This window comes from Acipenser ruthenus, chromosome 39, assembly GCF_902713425.1.
Source record: "Acipenser ruthenus chromosome 39, fAciRut3.2 maternal haplotype, whole genome shotgun sequence".
Classification (NCBI taxonomy): Eukaryota; Metazoa; Chordata; class Actinopteri; order Acipenseriformes; family Acipenseridae; genus Acipenser; species Acipenser ruthenus.
In genome coordinates, this window is record NC_081227.1 from 2,871,028 (window position 1) to 2,894,339 (window position 23,312).

Here is a 23,312-nt window from a genome sequence, read left to right on the forward strand (position 1 = left end):
TAACAAAACAAAAAACATTTTAATTTGCACAATGATTTATAACATTTAAATGTCTTTTATTTATTATTAAATATGCCTTTTTTGCAGTTGCTAAATCAGGACCTAAAACCTCTATGTATTGTTTATACTATATATATATATATATATATTTTTTTTTATATCTCATACATCATTTTTATTTTTAAATTAAATGTCCAGTTAGGACTATCGGGATTGCAGCTCAGTTTTATAACTTCTTAGAACAAGCAAGCAATCCAATATTATGGATAGGAGGGAACCTCACAACATGGCTTCATTTCGTATTGACACCTGATGAGGGCTGAGTGGATTTGTTGGACACCTTTTTTAGAGGTTTAGCACAGCGAGTTCCTTCACGGCTTTGCTTCTCACCGCTCCCGCGGGACTCTTCATTCACAGAAAACCAGGCAGGGAAGTAAATAGCTGTGATCCTAACCTCTGAACCCACTGTGAAGGTGGCACTACGACTGTACAGAACAGGGCGTTCATATGCAGGGACCTGTTGTGAAGCGAGCTTAGAGGCAAAAAAACACCTTTACTGAACGGAAGAACACTAATTGTATCTGAAAACCACTGCATGCAAATTCAAAGGGGGGGGGGGGGGCATCAATAAAATGTGTTTAAAATCAGCAGTCGATTGTACCCGAGTGCAATCCGAAAAGTCTGCAAGACGCTAGGAGTACAAACACACATTTAGCGTTTCAATAAAAGAAGAAAAAAAAAATACATAGCATGACATGCATTTCTTTTTTTTTTTACAAAGTAAAAGGTGGAATTTCAGTCTTTCGTCTCCGATGTTTAACCTTGTACACCTGGTGTGTTAATAATACCACAACTGCATTGATAAAATAATGAAGAAAACAAGCAGTAACTAAGAAGCTAAAATCGAGTGATCTGCTGCAAAGTTTAGAACGAATCAAAAGCTTGCAATGCGACAACCTGACGCCCTCGTATAAACACTCTGAACAGAATTCAGATCTATCTATCCATATATTATATATATGTATGTATGTACTTGTTTTATAATGACTGTATATGTGTATATGATCTGCTCTGTTGCTGCTGTATTGATTTCACGCCTCCCTCAGTGTGAAGCAGCTAAAGCAATACAGTAACAAGGAGCCGCGGCTGCAGAACTAGCCCACTCAATCTGCGGAGCGCTGAATGTAAAGCTTGCTTGAGGAAGAAGGTTGGAGACATTTAGGGTTACGTAGAAAAGGATTGCCGACTCCAGTCCTAAAACAGGTATTTGAAAACGCTGCACCCTGGACTATTCTTAACATGCCATTACAAGCCATTTTATCTTGGTACAGTTCACCACACTGTATGTTATCATAGTAATAACTAATACTTCCTAGATCTTAGCTGGAGCAGCACTACTAAAATGTAATTGAAACCTCGACAACATGCAGCTGAAGAATTAAAAAAAAAATAGTGCCATATCATTTTAAAAAGGTGCTGCATATCAGTGGCATACTTAGATAAATAACCCTTTTCAACAAGGTGAAGAGACCGCCTGCCCTACATCCACAACATGTACAAAGCTTCCCTTTTCCTTACCATGTTTTACTGCACTTTACTACCATTTGGGAGGCATTTACTATGATAAACTTTTAGAACGGCTGCAACGTATTTTTTTTCATTGAATCCACTTCTAAAAGTCTAATACAGAAGAAGGTCATTATATTACATGATTAGCAATCACAACTTCAGCAAGTACTGAGCCCCAGAACCTATGGTGTTAGAATAGATTTGGTGTACAGAGGAAACCAAATCAGCCACGAGCGTGTAGTATGCAAATCTTGTGCTAGTATAGTTACAGGTCTACAGAATGGGAAGCATGCCAGCATTGTGTGCAAGGGCAGTCAACAGAAACAACCAAAAAACGTTTGCGTAAAATCCATCTTTAGAAGCTTTGGGCGATGCCAATATTCAGCAGGAACCCAATAGACTAGAGGTCTCTAAATAAGGCAAGGAACACCAGTATGTCATACCCATACTAAGCTGCTATAATATATTTTCTGATTGGACTATAGCATTAAAATTATTTAAAAAAAAACCTTTCCCCCCTGAACAACTGCTGGACAAATAAGAGATTTGCAAGGAAAAATAACGATTCTATTGTTAATAATAATAATAATAATAATAATAATAATAATAAATTATTATTTTTGTGTCGCTTTGTTGATCTGTCACAACTGTTCAGGAGGTTCATAGATTGTCAGAAGCACCGCTATAGTGGTGGAGGAGAAAGCGCTGGCTGACTTTTAAGAGGGTATATTGTAGGGCTGGTCTCGCCTGTCAGAAACGTCGAAGGTACAAGCTAACCAAAATGACATCCTAAACCCCTTTGTGCACACCAAAATAACAGCGTCTCAGGCTACCGGAAGTGAGGGCGACTGGAAAAATATAAATAAATAAAAATCAGCTTTGCTTAACAACCTACAATAGTGCAACAAAAATCAAAACACAGCTGGATAAAATAAGTGATCAAGTAACTGACGCACATAGAAAAGAAGTGCCGAAGAGTTTCTCTTTGTTCCTGACTGTGTGTGCTTAGAGGCTGGGAGACAGAGGGGTGGAGGAGGAGCTGGAAGAGGAGGGTGCAGGGGGGGTGGACTGTGGTCTGGACTTGGGCACCACGAGAATCTCGTCTCCGTCTTTGATGCTGTAGGAGTGCAGGGCCCGCGTGCTGTACTTCATTTCCTCTGGGCCAAAGGGGCAGGACAGGTCCTTGTCTATGTAGTAGAGCCGCATGCTGTTGGGGGACAGCTGCACCACGCTCCGCAGCCGTTTCTTCAGCCCTGACACAGTCTGGTCCAGCCGGATGCTCACAATCTCCATTTTGCCCTCGCAGCGGACCTCCACCTTTGCGTGGCAGCGGGGTCGAAGGTCGACCTCTGCTAGGGGTGCCAGCTTCCCGTACTTGGTCACCAATTCATGGTATCTGGAAGAACCAATTATAATGATCCGTTAGGGATTATTATTCAGAAAAAAAACACGCAAAAAAAAAACTACATACACAATCTTAATACTAAAAGAAAGGTTGATTAATTTGTTCAGCACTATGGCAATGTTAGGAAACAAAAGCACTTGATGTGTTGTCTTGGAGCTGTTGTGGAAGAATGCTATGAAACCTGGTTTCCCCTCAAGGTGGCTGTTCTATGTTAAAACGCAAAACCTATAAGTTCTCCATAATTACAGAGGTGGGTGTTTAACTTAATGATGTGCCCGCTGTGTCAATTCAACCTAACCTCGTCAGCATGGGCCTTTGCCATCCACACGATGGAATAAGAATGAAACGCATGCAAAATGCTCGCAGGCCTCATTCACTCCACAGGAGACGATGAAACAGCTCGTTCACATGCGGAGCAGTGGTTGTTTTGGAAGGAAAAAAAAATAAAACAAAACATCATTCACAAACATAATCTTCCAGGGCACTGAAACATCTGCAATTCAAATGAAGTCCGACCTGCCCAAGTGCTTAATGCTAGCCTCCGGCGATGCTAATCTGACTGCTTTACCAGCTGCAAGACTGCTGACACATTGCAGGGAGCAGTTCAGCGGCTGGTAAGAAATGTGGTTTGTGCAACGTTAATTAGGTTGCATGTAAACAAGCACTGTAAGATTGGGTGGTTCTAATTCAAAGCAATTACTGCAGGATGCAGCCTTCCAGAGGCAATATGGAGCCAGCAGTGGGAGTATTTCACAGGCCCTGCTTTTTTTAAACCAAGCAAAGTGCGTTTGAAGTAATCACTAAATAATGACTGTGCGCTGGCTATGTAGGTGAGAGGTAACGGTTTATTGTTTAGCAACACTACGTTCCGTGTCTGAAACTGTAATTTAACTACACCCCCCAGTGAGTAAGGACTGTGCATTCACAGTGTAGTTGTAAAGCGTTACCAGTGATTTTGTTCTTTTTCGTATTATTGAACCCGAATAAAAGGTTTGCAGTCAAACCAGCAAGCGTGAAAATCTGAACTGTTTATAGTTCCAGTTGGAAACCTACAAACAATTAACACGACCAGGAAAGGCTTCACCTCGTAGCATTAGCATTCCCTGAAAGCCGTTTCTCTCGTCCGATAGACAGCACTCAAAAACACAAGAACTGGGAGCCAAAGGGTGTCAGATATTAGAAGAGCCATGCTCAGAGAACGAATGAGAACCTTTGATCTTACAAGTTTGTGTAAGTGCTGCTAAATACTCTCAACTCGTGAGGAGATCTGTATCCCTCTGGGGCACTGTTTGGGGTTCCATTCTCGAAGGAAATCTCTTAGTTAACGCCTGCAAATTTCACTTTTCTATCTGCAGACTGAAAAACAAAATGCGGGTCATGAAGACTTTGCTTAAGCTTACAGTGTGAAAACGCTGCTGTGGTTTCAAGATGAGCTCTAGACAGCCTTCCATGCAAATACTGCTTGTTCTTTTGTATGAGGACTGATCTGCGGCAGATGCAATCTTGACTGTTCCTGCTCTCCTCTCCAACTTTCTTTTTCTCTCTCTCTCTCTCTTTCTCTCTCTCCATTTTAAAAGCCGCTTAAACCAAAAGGCTAAAAACATCCATCTTGAGTTACACAAAGTGAAAGGACTGCACTTTGAAATGTGCTTAAATTCAGGACTGCGTCAGAAACGCTTTGTTCTTCAGCCATCAGAGAGGGCCTTTTTGAAACCAGCTCAGGGGTTTGATGTGCAGCTCCAACGTGGGAAGGGGAGGGAGAGTAGCTTGGTAGCGGGCAAGGGAAGGGAATGGTGAAGACCCCCCTCCCCACTGTCCTTTCGTTCGCAGGCAAAGGGCTGGGAAAGTGGCATCAAGTGATAGTACGTGCAGATTGAAAAAACAGAACCGAAAACTTCAGCAGGCCTGTTTCCATACAGGTGCCCCAGCTGTCTCCAGATCTGTGACCAGGGAATAAAGAGCCTATTGTTCAGGCAAAGCTATGATATTTAAGGGCCTCAGCTGTGCTGCACGGCCCTTCTGTTACTACTAGCTGGAACCTGGCAGTTTCTAGGGCCCTGGGGATAAGACTTCAGGCGCCAGAAAGCTTCCCCCAGAATAGGGGGTCTCTGTTCGCTTTAAGGTCTCCAAAATTAAGCTCCCCCCCCCCCCCACTAACAGTTCCCCCTGGTAAGGAACGGTGTGGAAGGAGAGGAAGTTGAGGGAGGTGGGGGGGGGGAGTCGAGTTAGGGGTGCGCAGAGAAGCATATTAACATCCTTATTTCGGCTAATTGGTGCGCTTACTTCCAGGTGAGAAGGTCAGAAGTTCAAGTCAAACACAAATAGTAAGCCTGGACTGACTCCAGCGGCCAACACCCCTGACAAAGTGTGTGGAGCCGCCACGCTGAGCTGGTTTGGGTGTTAATCGGGATAATCTGGACTTCCTCCACCTGCTAGCATCCAACCATGGAGCGTGGAGGCAATGGGTGGCTGGTTTTAAGGAGTTTCAGCTTTACTGTGTCAACAACCCAGCATGGCGTGTGCTACAGGCACTGTGCTGCGGAGGGCTGGTTTACAGCAGCAGCGCCTCGCCGGATTTATTTTGGGTATAGCACAAGAAACAAAAAACTGTGAAAAAAGTGCCAGTCCGCTGGTTCTGGGGGCGAGATACGCATCCTCCCTATGTTACTACACTTGTCAAAAGCCTCAGCGTTGAGCTGAGCCCATTTCATTTCCTTTTGTCAGACATTGGAGGACGTTTCAAACTGAATTTATATAAGACACAAGATATTTTTTCATTCATTCGTTGAGGAAACCACATGACCCTTTTCCAATTTTTTGAAAGATATTTTCTCATAATACCAACATGTAATCCACGTTCAACTCAGAGAAGACACTTGCTCCCACTGGAAACAGAACAATGACCCTCTTGCTACTCATGCGATATGACAGACAAGCTATTTGGTGTCTTTCTTCTATCGCTGCTCACTGTCCAAAAAGGCACTTTACCAATGTTATAATTAGGAGTTTAACAATTCTGACAAATATATTTTAAAGAGGCACGCCAGCTCTCCAGTTACAAATGGAACCCTAAAGTGCTGCTGTCCCCTTTTACCCTACAAATCGAGCTGCGATCTGGCGTATCCGTTTCCCAATCAGTGTTTCTTTTCTCACAAAGGGCTCTTTGAAAACGACGGAGACTGGCTATATTGTATCCAAAAGGTTATAGAGCCCCCGCGGGAGAACACTTACACCAGAAATGCTTTCCACATTCTCCCGAGGTTAAACGGAATGTGCTTGACGCAGCGCACGCTCCATTTCCCAGCCATGTCGTCCCTCCGTGGCTTCCACTACTCCTCCACGGTCTCACCTGCTCGGGACGCCGGCTCTAGCGGGAGGGTTTTAAAACAGCGACACCCGATCTCGCTGGACCGGCCCTTATCGCGCTCAGCTGTATCAGAGATCTCCTGTGGGTTTGTTTTTTTTCTTTCTACGGATATAATGCGTGGAAACCTGTACTGTAGGCTTCTTCAGAATCACGGTGTTGCATGACATGATGATCAGGACCACCAGGGAAGGATGTAACCCTCCCTTTCTATACATCTCATGTCTCTACACGACACATGACCACCTGCCAGACAGAAGACACACACTGCTGTGTGCAGTCTAACTTCACTATAACGAACCCTTCTTATAACGAACCCCCTTTAACGATCCAAGCAGCAAGAACCGTTTTTTTCAAAGGGAATTAGCCCGATTAGAACAATCAGTTTTACAAAATCTACTTGGATAAAACGATCTCGGGAATGAATGACACTGAACTTTCTCCAGTGTGAATGTGTTATTCTCTCAGTGAAAACAAAGACCTTGGTAGGCCAATTCGAAGATCAGGCTGATTCATAGATATTGTAGTGTGACTCATGTGTGACGTCTGCAACCGCTGCCATCTTCACGCAAACTGCAACCATGGCAACAGACGTGAGGAGGTAACAAGACTGAAACGGCGTGCATTGAGAAAAACACGAAAACTATGAAGCAATCTACGCTGGATATGTTTTTCAAGAGAAAGGCCACGTAATTACTGTATTCAGCATGCAAGTGTACTTTTATTTTTTTCATTTCTTTACTGTTTTCTTTTAAATATACAGTTTAAATGTTGATCAATGTGATGTGAAGATGTTCAATTCAATGTGGGCGTTTCTTCATTATTCTGATACAGCAAATTGCCAAACCCTATTATAGTGAACACCCTGATATAACAAACATTTCTCCAGGTCCCAGGGGGGTTCGTTATAATGAAGTTACACTGTATATGCTTGATATTATTTGAGTTCACCTGTCTCTCTAAATAGTACGTTCTGTAGTTACTAACTACTGACCAGCAATTGAACGACAGACACAATGTGGTTATATAGATGTATTTATTTAGATAAATCAGGGCTGGAAATCAGACCCCCATTGCATAGCAGTTTGATCCATTCCTGGTTTTACTGTATGTTTAAAATAAATCAAGCTCATAATGAAAATCTGGAATGGGTGAAACTGCTATGCAAAAGGAATCTTATTTCCATCCTTGCAAACCACATCACCATTCATGTTTTTAACCTCCACATTAAAATAGATTATTTCCAGTTTTAAGCATTTTTAAAAAGCTTACTGAATCTGTGTATAGTTAAGATTTCCTAATTCGACTGAATATTGGGCGTGGTTTTCAATGGGAGTGTGAACCTGCTTTCTTCACTGAGCTCTACAGTGCCAGGTGTGTTCTGCTATCTCTCTGTGTGAGATCGAGAGGACTGCTCACCTGCACGGCAGCTCCTCCTCTGGGAAATCCAGGTAATGCCGAATGAAGAATCTCTCGGCGTCCTCCCGCTCCCCATCCGTCACGTCGCTGCCGTTTAGCATGGTCACCGAGGGCAGCCTGCAGCAAGCACAAAAAGCAGACAAGAATGAGCACATGTACATCTATGACATATACTGCAAGACACTAGAGATAGCGCAGTGTGTCTCGTAGCTGCTTTTTATCAATCGAGATTGAACAGCTTACAGTTTCCACTGGGTTACCTTGTACAAAACCTGTGCGAAAATTCTAAATAACGAAAAGTGACAAAACATGCACGTGATATGAAAGTTTAAGCGTTTCCACTGTTCAGATCTACAGTTTCCATACAGCCTTACTGCTCAGCCCTGTTCAGTGCTGGTAACCCCCTTTATTCTTTACTCAAATAAAAACGAAGCGCTCACCGTGCAATGATGAGGTTCCTGCGCTCGGTGTTGGTGTAGTTCTGTAACAAGGGGATGCCCTTCAGACGCACCTCGTCCAGCTTGGGAAACAAGTTCAGCTTCTCAATATCCCCCCAGCTATTCAGACCTGAGACAAAACAAGCCATCAGAGCAAGCACATGCCACCTCGAGATCACACAGTCAATCAAGCAAGAGGCAAAGAACCGAAATGCCACGTGTCACCGGTACCAAACCCCTGCGAGGTGTACGCATAGCACCTAGTGCAGAGCAAGACACCTGTTACCTCTTACTGCAGTCACAGCGCAGGAAACCTGCTAAATCTTACTACGCTGGCTGACAGATGAGCACTTCTGCTTCTTAAAAAACAGCCTACATATACTTTAAAACAGCAAGCAATTACAAGATCAATATCTTATTTCGGCAGAATAAAGTAAACCCCCCCCACACACACCTCTGCTGGTGTTTTAAGGTTTATCCCACAATACGCAGAGTGAAACATGGGACTCCTGAACTGAAATCTGCCTCTGCGCCCAAGCAGAACATGTCCATTTACTTTATCAGATCACAGCAGAGTCAAGGTGCTCTTTGACAGAGAACTTATCTTACTCTAGGGACTGCTAAGCAGCTAAATTAAAAGATTAAAAAAAACAAACAAAAAAAATCCCAAGATGCAGAGCTTTGGGAACATATAATGTTTCAACAAAGCCTTCTACTGCAGAAGAAAAGGCTGCTTTTTGTCCCATTTGCTGTCGTTTTAGCAGAATTCTTCCCATCTCGATGCCTAACTAATCTGAGGGGTAAGAAAGTAAAACTTTAGGTACACTAAATTACTGATTCAAGTTCAGTTTATCCCTGCCACTGTCTGTTATCAGACTGCTGAATAATTCAGCTGTTAACAAAAATCCCTGAAATACAACAGAAAACCAAAGTCTGAGTTGTGCATGCACCGGTATGTAATATCTGCAGGTTAAGAACAGCCAGCTTTTGAGTTTCTTTTTCTGGTTTTGTTTTAAACGTAGTTAATACTGCCACCACTCTATAAATTCACGTTGGGCAACGTGGGGTATAAGCCTCAACCCCGTCTGAGCCTCACACTAACAGCCTCACGCCACCTGTCCATCTGTCACTGGGACAGAAGCATTTTGAAACCAGTCCTGTTGGTCTCCATCACCAGGTGATCGAGATAAAATCACTTTCAATTGGGGCTCTGTCAGCCCCTGTTAGGAATGCATTCTTTATCACAGGTAAGTGACACAGCTGACCCCTGGCTGTGCTCTCCAGGCAAACAGCCACGCTGCATAAAACACAAAGCTTAATACAGCAAATGGAAACAGCAAGCAGCCCTTTATTGTGGGGCCCTTGAGCACGCTTAGCGCTCTTCTTTAATTCCCTTCCAGAACGCCCCACAGGTGTGTAAGTTAACACTCGTGGGACGAAGGAAAATAATTCCCTCTCCCGACGCTGGCTACGGACCGGTGAGAACCAGCCAACAGCACTGCCGTTCCCGGGACAGAGAGAGACTTGTGAAGGAAGGAAGCAGCCCCCGCCACCATCCTCCTTCTAGCCTTGCTTTATTATTTATGAAAGCAAAATACAAAATGCTTTCCTGCAATTTAGGGTGTAGAATTCCAAGGTTGAGGTTGATCAGTTTGTCAAGTACACACACATTTCAGCTAATCTGCACTGATAATAAGACTTTAGTCAAAACGTTTGTGTACTTGCCTCCGGCCAGGATTACATTATTTTTTAACAAAAACAGCTGACTTTTGCTTCATGTTAATTTTTGTAATCCAGTAAAAAAATAATAAATCAACAAACAGGACGGGACAAAGCCAGGGTTTCTGTGTGGGTTTGAAGCACGGGTAAAGCATGTACCTGAGTTGTGAAGATTGATGTGGTGCAGGCAGGGGAAGAGCCTGCTCAGGGTCTCCTCTGAGCCCCCGATGCTGCTCAGGTGGTTGTTGGCCATGACGAGGGTGTCCAGGCAAGGGAACATGGCCCCGACCTTGCACACCTCACTCCAGTCCTGCAGGTTGTTGTCGGTGATGTGCAGCAGCCGCAGAGAGGAGCACCGCACGGACGAGTGGGACACAGTGTCATACCCGTTAAGGCACAAGAACAGCTGCTCCAGCCTGCACACAGACACAAAGGGCCGGTCAAAACTACTCAGAATTATTTAAAAAGAAAAACAACAAAATCAGCCTTTTTAAAAAAAAAAAAAAAAAAGGTACGTTCCTTAACAAACTGCTGCACAACTTTTAAGAAACATATAATATCCAATTTTGGTTCTCAAGGCAAAACCGGCATGGTAAAACAAAAGTACAAACCATCATCCCATTAATTCTTGGGAATCAAAGTGTTTGTACATATTTCGCTTTAGCCAAACAGATTCTGATTAAAACTATCCCAAGCCGCTTCCCAACAGATCGCTTGTGCTAAGGAACTTGCACTAAGGAATACCAAGTGCTTCTATGTCCAGACGCACTTTCTGGCTTGCACTATGTCTCCATCAGCAGCTGAATACTGAAGCTGGCAATGCCAGGGGTCCTTACTGTGGCATCTCTGCGAGGAGGGTGTGGAGGGTCTCCCATGACACTTTGGTGTTGTTCAGGACGAGGCGACGCACCCTGACCAGCGCCTTGGAGCAGCTGGGGTCCAGCACGGCCTGGCTCAGCGGGTTAGTGGTGAGGTTCAGGAAATATAGATGAGGGATGCTTGACACAATCTTACTGATCTGTGCATGGGGGGGGGGGGGGGGGCGACAAGAGCAGCTTTACAGCAAAGACCCAAATCCATGTAGATCACACAACAGATCTGACGGCTTCAATGGTAATCAAGGTCTGAATTATTATTTAGCTGCTGCACATTACCGCTGGAGCCGACTAGCTGTTTTTTTTTTCCCCCTTCTCAGAATAGGAAACATTTATTTTTATTATATTGAGCCAATAGATTTTTTTTACCCCGAGCATGTGCTTATGTTTTGTAAAAGCTTGTGCATGCTTGTTCAGTTGCTCATTCCTGGTTACCTCGTGCCAGTCCTCCAGCTTGTTGTCAGACAGGTCGAGCTCACACACGTGTGCGCAGAACGCAGCAATCTCTCCCTCGTCCCCCGCACTGGTAATGCAGCAGCTGTTCAGAACCAGGATGCTGGGCAGGTTGAGGCGGTCTGGGGGATAAAAACGACATTGCAAAGCTGACTCTATACAGCAATACGTGAATATAGAAAACGAAAGCCAGCTGTGAGAGAAGTCCTGTTCCTACATTACACAAGTAAGACCACCCCATTCGTTTCTTCACTTTTCCTGTAACAGCAAATTATTATTCAAAATACAGAGTATCACACGTCAATTACAGAGGCTCAGTATTCCGCATACATCAGCATGTATTGTAAATGGAACAGATGTTCCACAGATACGCGGCACACATGCAAGCAGAGTTACACGCTGGCTTCTGTCCTCTCACCTTTCATGGGCGAGCCCTGCGGGCCGGCTGGCACTACGATCCCCATGCCAGGCCCCCGGCGGTAAGGGAAGTTCTCAGGGCTGTACTTCTCGCTGAGGACCTCCATGAAACTGCGCCCGCCAACCTGCTCCATCTTAAAGTCCCACTGAGGCTCCCCGTCTGTGGAGCCGCAGGCGTAAAAAAGCCAAACACTCATAGAGATTAGCCAGGGAGGGATTTGCTGGGGTGGGACTGGAGCTGTTTAAAATGCCACAATGAAGCATGCAGGCAACAGTTAACAATGAACAATTACAGGACCACACACTTTAGCACTCTGACACTGGGACCAGGGCTTACCCTAGGGACAGAAAACAGCGCTAAAAAATGTAATAAACCTCACTGAAGTTATTTGTTGCTGGTGTTTAAACATTGCATGCAGAAACATAAGATGGAAAAAATGAATTGCAAACATAATGTCATTAACTATTTGATTACTCACATGAGTACTATTTACTCAATGGAAGTGTGGTATCATATTCTACCATAAAAACAGCAATTAGCAACATGCATTTTTTGGATAATGTGTTTAATACAAAAATCTCCTGGTATAACATCATAAATCATATCATGTTGTACAGAGACTGAAATGCACCACTGGTATGTAGAACAAAACTTTCCAATTAAAATCACTGAGCAACAACAGCAACCTATCTGAATTTCATGTATGCCCGTCACGGGCTGATGGGTCCTTATTGAGTTTCATCTTCAGTTCTATGCATGCATCTTTAGCACAGTTCAAGATAAATTGAACCCAGCCACACAGGAAAGGGCAGGGCGCTTCCCCCCAGAGTGACAGTGTTCTGGTTCAGCAAAAGCACGTTCTGTACAGTACTGCACACAAGGAACGGGGCCATGGGTTTCACAGTGTGTGGTGTACTGTACTCTGCTGTACTTGTGCATTACAACATTTCAAGGTATTTGAAGCATGGTAGGATGGAACATCTCTGGTACAGGGATTAGGGATTGAAGTCACATTGGAGAATTAGAATGGGGAATTTAAAGAAGTTCCCTTTTATTTCCTGAGCTGCAGCTTGAATATGTCCTAACCTCCTACTGCTGCAAGTAATAATACAGTTTAGATTCACAGAGCAACGTACTAAGAAGTAATCATGTGTCTCTACAAATGAAACAAACTGGAATGCCAACAGGGTCTGCTTTCCGACATCGCCAAGAATTTAGAAGACTTGGCTATGGTGGAATGCAGTAACAGACAGACCTCAAATCTATTTTCGTTCGAAATCTGTGTGACGCACGATTGGTTGTTCAGTTCAAGTGTTTGTCAATATTGTCCTACAAAACAAAGCATAGAAAAGCCTGCTCTGGGGGATGTGTGGTAAATTCAATACGATAGCAAACCACAGTTTTATTTATGGAGATATCCATTGTACAAGATACTTGGAACCAGGGAGAATGAATACACAGCAGGGGGCTGGAGCTTTACAAAGCCTTCTGCTTTTGTTTCAAACCCCACCTCGAAGGCACAGCCCAACAGGACGGTGGAAAAGATACAGCAAACACAGGTGCTTGCCTGCCTTACTGCATTGAATAAAACCTGAAAAAATAAAACTTGTTCAGCTTTAGCTTTAAATGGAACTGTGTGAGACGTTTTCTTTCATATTAGTTTGAAGTAACACACACGCAAGTATGATTAACTGATGCAAAAAGGTTGCATCTTTTTCAGACAACCTTACTATAAAAAAAATTCTTATTTAAGATGAATACATAAATGAGAAAACAGACTGGGTATGTTAACTGTGTTTTTTTCCCCCTTTTACAGTAAGTTTCTGTCCTTGGAAACTCTTACAGTAACACAAGTGTGTTAAATTGTTAAGCTGATTGCTCACCTCCAGTCCTACTTCGTATATTACAAACACAGCATGTGCAACAGACATTTCAAGCTTTGCAACTGCTTGCCAGATGTACAGTATGACCTTCCTATTAACGTCAGCCATGAACAGGAACCTTATTAGAGATGGATTACAGATCTGAAATCCCATGTATCATTTTATATAACCCGATGCTTGTGAGGCAGCGACACAGATCTGGCACAACTGAATCCAGCATCTGTGCCCATTTAAAAAGCTTAGAAACGCAGGACTTCAATTAGACAGCGTTTCCGTTTCCCTTCTCTGCTAATCTCTTCCCCCTACTTAAGGACACCATAAACCCTCTGTTCATCCTTTTCTTTCTTCGCTTCATTTATTAACTGTATTTTAACCCGTTTTGTGCAGCCCAGACTGAACAACTGCGCGCATGGACAGGTTCGTTATTGAATGAATCATGAATGTTTTACACTTAATGAAATCCACAGCACGTAGAACTGCATCTCAAAATTAACGTGCATGCACAGTTTTATCAGAAGTATAGCTGCATAGGTTCTTGCACTACGTCCCAACTTGCTAGGCTTACTAAGGAACTGAAATACACTGACCTGAACTGACAAAGGATCTATATTCATTGTAAATGTGTCTGTGGCTTGGTGGTGGTAGCACGCACACAGACACTCCCAGATCTTTATAAACCATGCCGATCAATATTCTGGTGCTGTCCTGGTGTGTTTACACTGCCTGTCCTTAGAAAAGTTGAGCATGGTAATTTTGCATAGTTTACAATGTTTAAAATAATAATAACAATAATAAAAAAATATATAATGCTTTACCATACATTTCTGGGCTTTACAATGCTTACCTACTACATGCTTTCACTATGCTTTGTTATACCCTGCCATGCTTTTATAAGGGTGCTCATGCCATGACTTTCAATTCATGAATTGTACAGCAGTGTCCAGGCTCCCACACTGGGGTGCAGGGTTCAGTTTCATGACTTGTACAGCAGTGTCCAGGCTCCCACACTGGGATGCAGGGTGCAGGGTGCAGTTTCATGACTTGTACAGCAGTGTCCAGGCTCCCACACTGGGATGCAGGGTGCAGGGTGCAGTTTCATGACTTGTACAGCAGTGCCCAGGCTCCCACACTGGGGTGCAGGGTGCAGGGTGCAGTTTCATGACTTGTACAGCAGTGCCCAGGCTCCCACACTGGGATGCAGGGTGGAGGGTGCAGTCCTAGATCATGGGGTCCTTTTAAAGGCCAGGAGATTTAACATGCACAATTAATAAAGGAGAGTGAGGCCTTGCCATGTACAAAAGGCGAGTGCAGCATGCAATCACTCACTCCCCCTCAGTAATGAAGATTACACGGAGGTGTACGCTTGAGGGTATTACTTATTAGTTTTAATAATGTTTTGATTTCTCTTCCCATGGTACCACTCATAAGGAATGAGTCACGGTTGTTTCCAATTCCTATCCATCTCTGTTCAGATTTAAGTGAAACTACATATATATTTTCTTTTGTTCACAATTGCCCAGGTGTTTTCTTATGTTTAACAATGTTCCGACCGGGTTTGTGAATAATTATAAAATCTCATAACGTATACAGTAAGTGACGTCAGTGCTGGGGGTTTATTAGAACCCCATTATATAGGCAATGCACTAAAGCAAACAAACATTGATTGTGGAGTTTCTTGATATACAGTACAACAAACATATCGACCCTGTGATAACTTCTAATTGTACTATATACAGGCAGTGCAATCCCATTATCTCCAATACAGACAGCAGTTCACATGGATAATATTTATATGCATCCAGCCATCACTCCGCACTGTGAAGCTGTACAAACAGGCTGCCCTCTACTAGCTTTCTATACAGTTAAATAAATCATTGCAACTGTTCTTTTTACAAAAGAAGCATTTCACACTGTTACTGACCTGTCACTGTCTCAATTTCCCTTCCTGCTTCTTTTTCAAATCCACGGTTGAGATCGGCTGAATAAACGAAACACAGTTACTGGGTGCAGATTCTGAGGGAAGCAACAGCGTTCGCAATACAGAAAGCAGCTTGAAATGAATAACAGCGTTTGACATAATCACCAGACAGCAGCATTGAATTGAGAGGGGTGCACGTTTTACAAAGCAGTGGGTAGAGCCGAGAGGCTGGCTGACTCTACGGGTGCTGCCAGGTATATCTGTGGATGGTTGTGCTTCACATTATGAAATGGATATTACTCTTCTCTATCGGTTTGAATAGCAGCACTCACAAAGGGCAATGGTATCCAATATGTTGTAATGGTAAAGGCTGTCTTATTTAATTAAGTAGGTTTAAAAAGAATCACACTCTGCAATTTCAAAAGTTTCCATTTATTTTCAAATGTAGAGGTATTACACAACTGAATAAGGTAAAACTCCTTAACAGTATATCAGTATGCATTTCTCATCTCAGAGTCCTGGAATAAGTCTGCATAAACAGTTCTGAATTGAAATGGAATAGCCTGGGGAATGACAGGCAGACACACATTTCCAAACGGGAAATAAAAACCTAATAGAAGAGGAGGTATATTTTCGGTCTATAGGGAACAAAGAGTGCCCAAGGCAGGTTTTTGACCTGCTGAAGTTCGTATTACCAAATAGCCAATTGAAGGATGTCATCCATATGGAGATTTTAAGTCCCTGTGGAAATGCTGTGCTCTGCATTTGTAATGTGTTTCTTTTGTTTTACCATAACCTAAGGATGGAAGCCCAGCTTAGAACTCTTACAGTACCATTGGGTTGCTTCAACCACTTGTTTTTAAGGGTTATTCCCAGGATAACCAAGCATAGGGGGTTGATGCAATCCAGAATGATTCCTAATGCTGTAAAATGCTATACAAAAAAATCCAGCTGCTGCTTACCCTGTTGAGGTAGACTAGGTTGATCAAATGCTAGTTGGATTTATAGGCGCTCCGCAGGTGCCAAATGACCACTCCCCCCTCCCCACACGACACACACAAAGACTGGGACTCACTTATGTTTTTCTCAGGGCGATGGCTCTGGGTCGGACCAACAATAAGGGGGGTGCTGACCAGTGCTTCTTCCCCCTCCCACACGTGTGGAACTCCAGTATTCTCCTGGGAGGATGGGAGGTCGCAGTCCAGGGCTGGAAACGAAGGGGACGAACGGGAGAAGATGGAGACACAGACAGTCAGGAGGACAGGGAGAGCACAGAGCTAGGAAACAGCTGGGCTCCCCAAAACTGAGGGGGAAAAAAAAAAAAAGTCTTGTTCAGTGCTGGCACGCCAACCTGCAGCTTCACTACCCTGAATTGTGACCTCATCTGACCTCAGATGCCAACAGATAAGCAGCAGTGAGCCTGGTCAGGACAGCACAGCAACACCAGCTGTGCTGACTGGGAGTGATGTTCATGGCTCAGTAGAAGCTACACTTGTGAGTTATTTATTTGAAGCTTTTTAACATTAATATTTTGTTTTATTTTCAGAAAGAAAATGTGTTAACTAGGTACTAAATGCTTTGTGAATATGGACAATAGTTGGAGAGCTAAATCAGAAGTGTGGAATTATTTTGGAATCACAGCGAATTAAAATAATGAACATGTGACTGGATTCGTTGCTTGTAAAACCTGCCATCACGTTTTTGTCACAAAACTGGAACATCACTCTCTGCGAAAGCAGAAAGCACAGGTGTAGCTCCCTTTCAACTGGGGGCACGAAAGGTATTTTATAGTAAAGTAAGTAGAGACAGTTAATATGTTACATGTTAAAATATATCCAGACCACTAGAGGAAGCTACCACGCTGTGTAGCCTATTGTATAAACTCAATCTGTGGAGAATGGTAGAGATATCTGTGTGTGAGTGAGTCAGTCGACGCAGGCAGTAGGTAAAGGACAAACACTTGCGGGTCGGTTCGGGTCGTGGGTAAGACGACGGTGTTGCAGCAGGTTGTGGATTCGGGTCGGATCCTGTAGTAGCGCAGGACTCTGCCCAGAGATGTTAAACCTATAGCCATACAGTAGCTAAAACTGTCTAAAAAAGTCTACACTAGCCAGACCCACATAAATAAAGAAGACCCTGTATGCTTTTTCAGAATATCTGTCTTTTCTAAGGCCCTTCACAAGTACTCAACAATTAAATATGCTACACAATACAGACTTCTATATCTCAGCACCATTAACAGTCTTTTATAGATGGAACTTGGGAGAAAAAATTTTAAAAAAAGCATACCTTGCAATCTTCTTGTCTCTGCTGGTATCACTTTGTCTTCAATCAGTTTTTCCTTTTACTGTCCTGCATTACAACACATTTAAAATGTTATCAGTACCGTAAAAAAATACATTGATCAAACACAGGAAAGAGAATGATCCTGGAACTTTGCCCAGGCCTGTGCCTAACGCTTCACATGGTGCAGCTACTAATTTAATCTATCTGGGATCAAGGCTATTTCAACCGTGGGTGTGACTGACAAACACAGGTGTGCGCGCGAGCATACATCATCTTTTAAAAACACCTGCTTTTGATTTTGAAAACGTAGACAATAAGCGATCTTCAAACGGCAGGTGTATATTTTCAAGTGCACTAAACCCACTATTTAAATCTCATTGCCTGTAAAGTATTGCTTAGCATTGACTGATTTGGAGAAAATAAAAAAGGGAACATAGGCACACAAGCCTTTCTCTCTGATTCACTGCCATTTGGTTTGTGGAAAACAACTATAAATCCAGTTTTGCAGCCTGTCACTGCTCAGACTTTCATATGAAGCTTACAACAGACCCTTGCATTCCCCAATGTGTATGCAGATGCTGACCTGGTGCTTAATCATTATGTTTCCTTTTTAACTAAACACAGCAGGAATAAATTGTATTAAAAAAAGTAATGGGAAAACATTATTTCCCCGATTAGTCTTCAAGCGCATTGATTCCAACTTTCCGCTAACTTTGTCAGTAAACGCTGTTTCTCTCCAATCCAACTCAGAGGGATTGAGCTCCAGTTTAGCTTGGTGCTTCCAGCACGCTAAATGGCTCATCTTTGATCTCTTTGCGAGTGGCCCAAAAAGCACTTGCCAATGGCCTTGTCTCTGATGACAGGTTGCTGTCTGGTGCTCTGTGTACAGGGGCAGCTGATGTTCTTACTGCACCCAGGGATGTGCATCAGATGGCAGTTCTGCATAATATTGAGTACTGTGGTCTTTTAAATGACCTGCTACACTATGATTTTTTTTTGTTGGGAGCAGGCAAATGCAATATTGTCGACTCAAGGCAATGTCGATGCATCTTCAAAGCTAGGCACCCCAGAAGCAAAAAGGCCAGTGCATTAACCCATTGGGTCAACCAGCCCTCTGCAGCTCTCATTTATTACAGTGATTTTCATGTAACCCTTCTATTTATAACGTCTTCCAAAAATTCATCTACTGGGCACGACACTGTAGACTACAGGGCTGGAAGTAACACTCCCATTGCATCAGCAGTTTAATTAAGACTTTCCAGGTTTTACTATGAATTTAGTAACACTCCCATTGCATCAGCAGTTTAATTAAACCTTTCCAGGTTTTACTATGAGTTTAGTAACACTCCCATTGCATCAGCAGTTTAATTAAGCCTTTCCAGGTTTTACTATGAGTTTAGTAACACTCCCATTGCATCAGCAGCTGCAGTTTAACCTGTTCCAGGTTTTACTGTGAGTTTAGTAACACTCCCATTGCATCAGCAGCTGCAGTCCTGTTCCAGGTTTTACTGTGAGTTTAGTAACACTCCCATTGCATCAGCAGCTGCAGTCCTGTTCCAGGTTTTACTGTGAATGTAATTAAACACCCAGAGCTTGTTTATCTATGCAAGTGGTGCATACAGCCTAGGACTTTATTCTAAGCAGTTCAGTGAACTGGATCAGGGATAATTAACTCATTGAAGACATGATTGGAAAGGATCAAGACAGCCAGAGTTTATATTCATTATATTCATCAATTTGCAACAATAGGTAATAAAAAATAAAAGGTATTACTTGGTTGCTGAGGGGTTGCTATAAAAATGCTTGTTTATAGTTGAGGGTGCAGGGAATTCAAACTTTTTAAAAGAATATTTTCAACACTCCCTAATGGAATATATTAATAATAAATCAATATGGCTTTTAACGCGTCTTTGTGGTTAATTGAAAGCGCCGTTATAATAGCACAAAGCAAGTTTGGCGAGTTCAGTATTGGGAGGTTTTGCTTCCTACAATGCAGTATATTTTCCCCTTGGATTCATGAGAAAAAGAACAAATCTTGCAGGATTTCACTGCCCTGAAAGACTGAATCTTTTCTTTTTTTTTCCTTCCTAACAGCTCTATTTTGGTACACTAAGAATTAAAGTTTTTAAAATAAAAAACTCCAAGAAAGTAGGACACAATCTTAAATTCAAATGATTGGCTCCAATTTTTTTTTTTTTTTAAAGCAAAATATAGGTTAAAGTTTGAGCCTCTGATGCTGTTGTGAGGGGTCACTATTTTATATGGTTGCAAGCAGACGTTGTTTAAACATTTATTTCGAGCAAAAGTACCGCAGTAAATGTACTTTTTATGAAACGTGACTTTAGTAATTCTTTGCTACAAAATGCACAAAAGTTTGATTTGAGTGATTCCCCTGCGCCCTGTTCGAATAACACTTAAGCTGTTGTATTAGCACGGGACGTCCACTAGAGGCGCTATACATACCCAGTGGCGCATAACACTACACTGCATCTTTGTATGTGGTCTTTGTTTTTAAACCGTCAGATATTTATTTATTTATTTATTTATTTATTTATTAAAGAAAGGTCAAAAAGTTGCACAACTTAAAAAATGACGATGGGTGGAAACGGTATTGATTTATCGATCTGCAATACAACACTGACACTAAAACCATCGATCGAGAAAACAATTGCTGAAGTTTCTGAATATACGCAGTACATTGCAAATGATGCACCGTATACTGCAAAACAGACAATAATAAAATGATACACTAGTATGTATGTATCGAGTATACCTCCACATATATTGTCCTGGTGTTTTATTAACATGTTTAAAAGGGGATTATGATTCCTTATATATATGGTGAATCTACTAATTTTATCTATCTATCTATCTATGCATGCATGCGTGTGGTTTTTTTTATGTAGCCAAACGTGTGAAAACCGCAGTCGCAGTTTACTTTCAATTTCAAATAAAAACAAACACGTACAATTCCTTCTCTTCAACGAAGTGACGCCTAGTTCCCGTGAGAAAACATATCGTGTATTGTCAGATAGAGCAGATTGAAATGATATACATCTGACTGGTATGACTAATCAAACACCAGAAAATAAAACACAGAACATGCACTGTTGTATGACAGCCTAGTAATTTCACCGGTCTGCAGCAGTGCGACTGGCCGTTTGTTTAAACTTCACGTTCAAACAACTAAAACAAATTCTACCTGCTGCATGATCACTGGCGGCCAGGCAGGGACCATACTGTGCTGCTGCATGAGCAAGCGTTATTTATACGCTATTTTGCTTGTTGTAGCTACGCATATTCACCCCCTTGACAGAGCTCCCACGCCATCGGTTAAATTGCCCATTTTACTCACTGGTTACCTGGGTAATGCCGGTGTTTGCATTGTAAAGCATCCTAATGTATTGCACTTTGCAGGTCACTGCTCGGGTCAGCTCGGAGTCTTTGTCGATCCAACGACAGTTTCTCATTTGCAACAGTAGCTAAACCGGCATGACAGTGCTCAGGTCGCCTGCAATTAAACAGGGCACGAATCACAGACGCGCCCCGCTTTTATTTCGCTGCCGCTGTTTTAGTAATCTAACCTGAAACTGCCGTTTTATTCCACTCACCCCCCTCTCTCTCGCTTGCTGGAGTTCTTGTTTTTGTTGATCCAGCTGTCAGTCCGACCCTGCTCATCCTGGAAGTGACGAAACACACAAACCACTGTAACGGCAGCGTCGCAAGCAAGCGCATACTGCAAGGTGCTTTTCAATGGAAATGCTCTTGCGACGTAACCCTGCACGTACAGCACAGCACCACACACAGAAAAACCCAAATATTTTTTTGTGTGTGTGTTTTGAAAAATGCAGTATCATTTTGAGTACGGAATGTGTGTGTGAGGGCACAGAAACAGTGCAAGCTGCGTGTGTTCAAATGCATGCATGTCTACTATAAACGCCCAGTTTTATTTCAAACTCTCAGTTTGGAATAGCAGTTCAAAAATGTTTTTTTCTAAATAAACAAACGCAACACGTATACACTAGCCACACCTTCCTGCATGTAGTTGCAGTGCAGGCTGATTCTGATTAACTGTAACAATGTGTCTGGCATGGGTAGGAGTTGTCGATACAGACAGCACAGGTGTCCACAGCGTTTAGACGGGCTGATTTTAGCTACGAGTTAACTCGTTGCTGACTGGAAAGATTTTACTGTGCCGCAGTACGATAGTTTTGTTTGTAATCGGTATAGCAAGTTATAGTAACTAACATATTCGCTAACTGTTGCATGCATTGTGCGCCTTTCCCGGCTGAAAAAAAAGAAATACAGCTGTACACCTTTTCATTGTTTACTACAATAATGCACTAAAAAACAAACACTAAAACGCGAAAGAAAAATCGGAGATTTCACAAAATATTATATCCTGAGAATACAACAGGTGTGTGAGACAAGGCCTGTTGTATGTTTACCGATTAGTTCAATTTCTAAAACAGGTTAAAACTTAGTTAATAGGGAAGGTAAGACGCGGTATCTGTATCTTTTTACATTTACCTTTGTTAAAAAAAAAAAAATCCACTAAGAGCGTTTTGTGGAGATATTGATTTAGTTCAGCGTTAGAGGTCTTGGTTTTGCTGCAGAAATGGTATTAATGTTAATTTTCCCCCGGTTTGGATGTTACCGCACTGCATGCATGTACGCCTCCCTGTTGCTGTAAGAATCCAATAGGTTTTAGACGTTGTGTGAACGTTTGTTATAAATTTGTGTTGTGAGACTGCTCTATTTTTATCATCACCTTAGTGTAACCTCTATTGTGTGTCTGGGACGAGCAAGACAATAATCGTCAAAAATTGGCGCTTGCACTCCCGGCGCTTGTGTTTAGTTAATAGTAAACGAAAGCTTTGTGGCTGGATTGGGCGGGACATAGTTTTAAACAATTGAGATGATAAACGTGTGTGTGTTGTGGATTTATTTTAGGGATTAAGGATGGTGTTCAGACCAGGGATACTTTGATCCCGCGTGAACCCTGCCCCGCACCCCCTGCATGTGTTTTTTGTTTACGTGCCAACGTTGTGTGAGAGTTAAGCGCTGAGTTTGTTACCCATTAGTTGCCACAGCAACAGAAAATGTGTTAAGATACAATCTGATACATTTGGAAAACCCAATTTGTATCACCTTTTGGACAATCTGACCAGCACTGGCAGTGGTTTGCTGGTACTAAATGGTCTTACTGGTTCAAGTGTATAAACTTGCTGGAAATCCAGTAAGAAACCAGTAATCCAATTCTCATGTCACTGGACACAAGCTCAGAAATCATAAATACTGTAGCCTACACACAGATTAGTTAAAATTATCTCTTTTTCATCCTTGGTACACAGTGGCTTGGCAAACAAGCTTGCATACTTGGTTGATAAGTAATTGTATAATTTAGAGGATGTGAGGTATTTATAATATAAAAAGGATTAATTCAATATAATATTACAGTGATTTACCTGACCAAGTCAGGATTTTTATGCGTGCTCTCTCCCTGTTGGAAACAATTAGCTAACAAATGCCAAACTGGTGAGAACATAGTTCAGACTGTGATAAT

The 23,312-nt window shown here is 42.4% G+C and overlaps 1 protein-coding gene across 10 annotated transcripts; it reads right to left on the reverse strand.

Moving 5' to 3' along the window:
* LOC131707250 (tubulin-specific chaperone cofactor E-like protein) lies at positions 1 to 22,594 on the reverse strand. 10 transcript variants are annotated; one of them, XM_059009546.1, is made up of 12 exons: positions 22,277 to 22,594; positions 21,358 to 21,425; positions 17,750 to 17,812; positions 16,536 to 16,667; positions 15,464 to 15,520; positions 11,660 to 11,896; positions 11,224 to 11,363; positions 10,750 to 10,931; positions 10,073 to 10,329; positions 8,198 to 8,324; positions 7,758 to 7,874; positions 1 to 2,965 (listed from the first exon to the last, which is right to left on the reverse strand). In XM_059009546.1, the coding sequence occupies exons 6-12, from the start codon at positions 11,853 to 11,855 to the stop codon at positions 2,575 to 2,577; spliced, it is 1,410 nt and encodes a 469-aa protein (XP_058865529.1). In that variant the 5' UTR covers positions 11,856 to 11,896; positions 15,464 to 15,520; positions 16,536 to 16,667; positions 17,750 to 17,812; positions 21,358 to 21,425; positions 22,277 to 22,594; the 3' UTR covers positions 1 to 2,574. The 10 variants fall into 10 exon arrangements, with proteins under 10 accessions (XP_058865529.1, XP_058865533.1, XP_058865536.1 ...); XM_059009550.1 differs by lacking the exon at positions 21,358 to 21,425; XM_059009553.1 differs by lacking the exon at positions 22,277 to 22,594 and having other exon boundaries at positions 11,660 to 11,818; positions 21,358 to 21,485.
* Between the last annotated feature and the right edge of the window lie 718 nt (positions 22,595 to 23,312).

What these genes read in the sequence shown, in the direction of transcription:
- LOC131707250 (XM_059009550.1), bottom strand. Translation starts at nt 11,855, where the DNA reads ATGAGTGTTTGGCTTTTTTACGCCTGCGGCTCCACAGACGGGGAGCCT. An exon ending in GCAGGGCTCGCCCATGAAAG is followed by an intron (nt 11,364 to 11,659) that starts GTGAGAGGACAG and finishes TTTATCCCCCAG; the next exon opens with ACCGCCTCAACCTGCCCAGC. An exon ending in GAGGAGGAGCTGCCGTGCAG is followed by an intron (nt 2,966 to 7,757) that starts GTGAGCAGTCCT and finishes TGGTTCTTCCAG; the next exon opens with ATACCATGAATTGGTGACCA.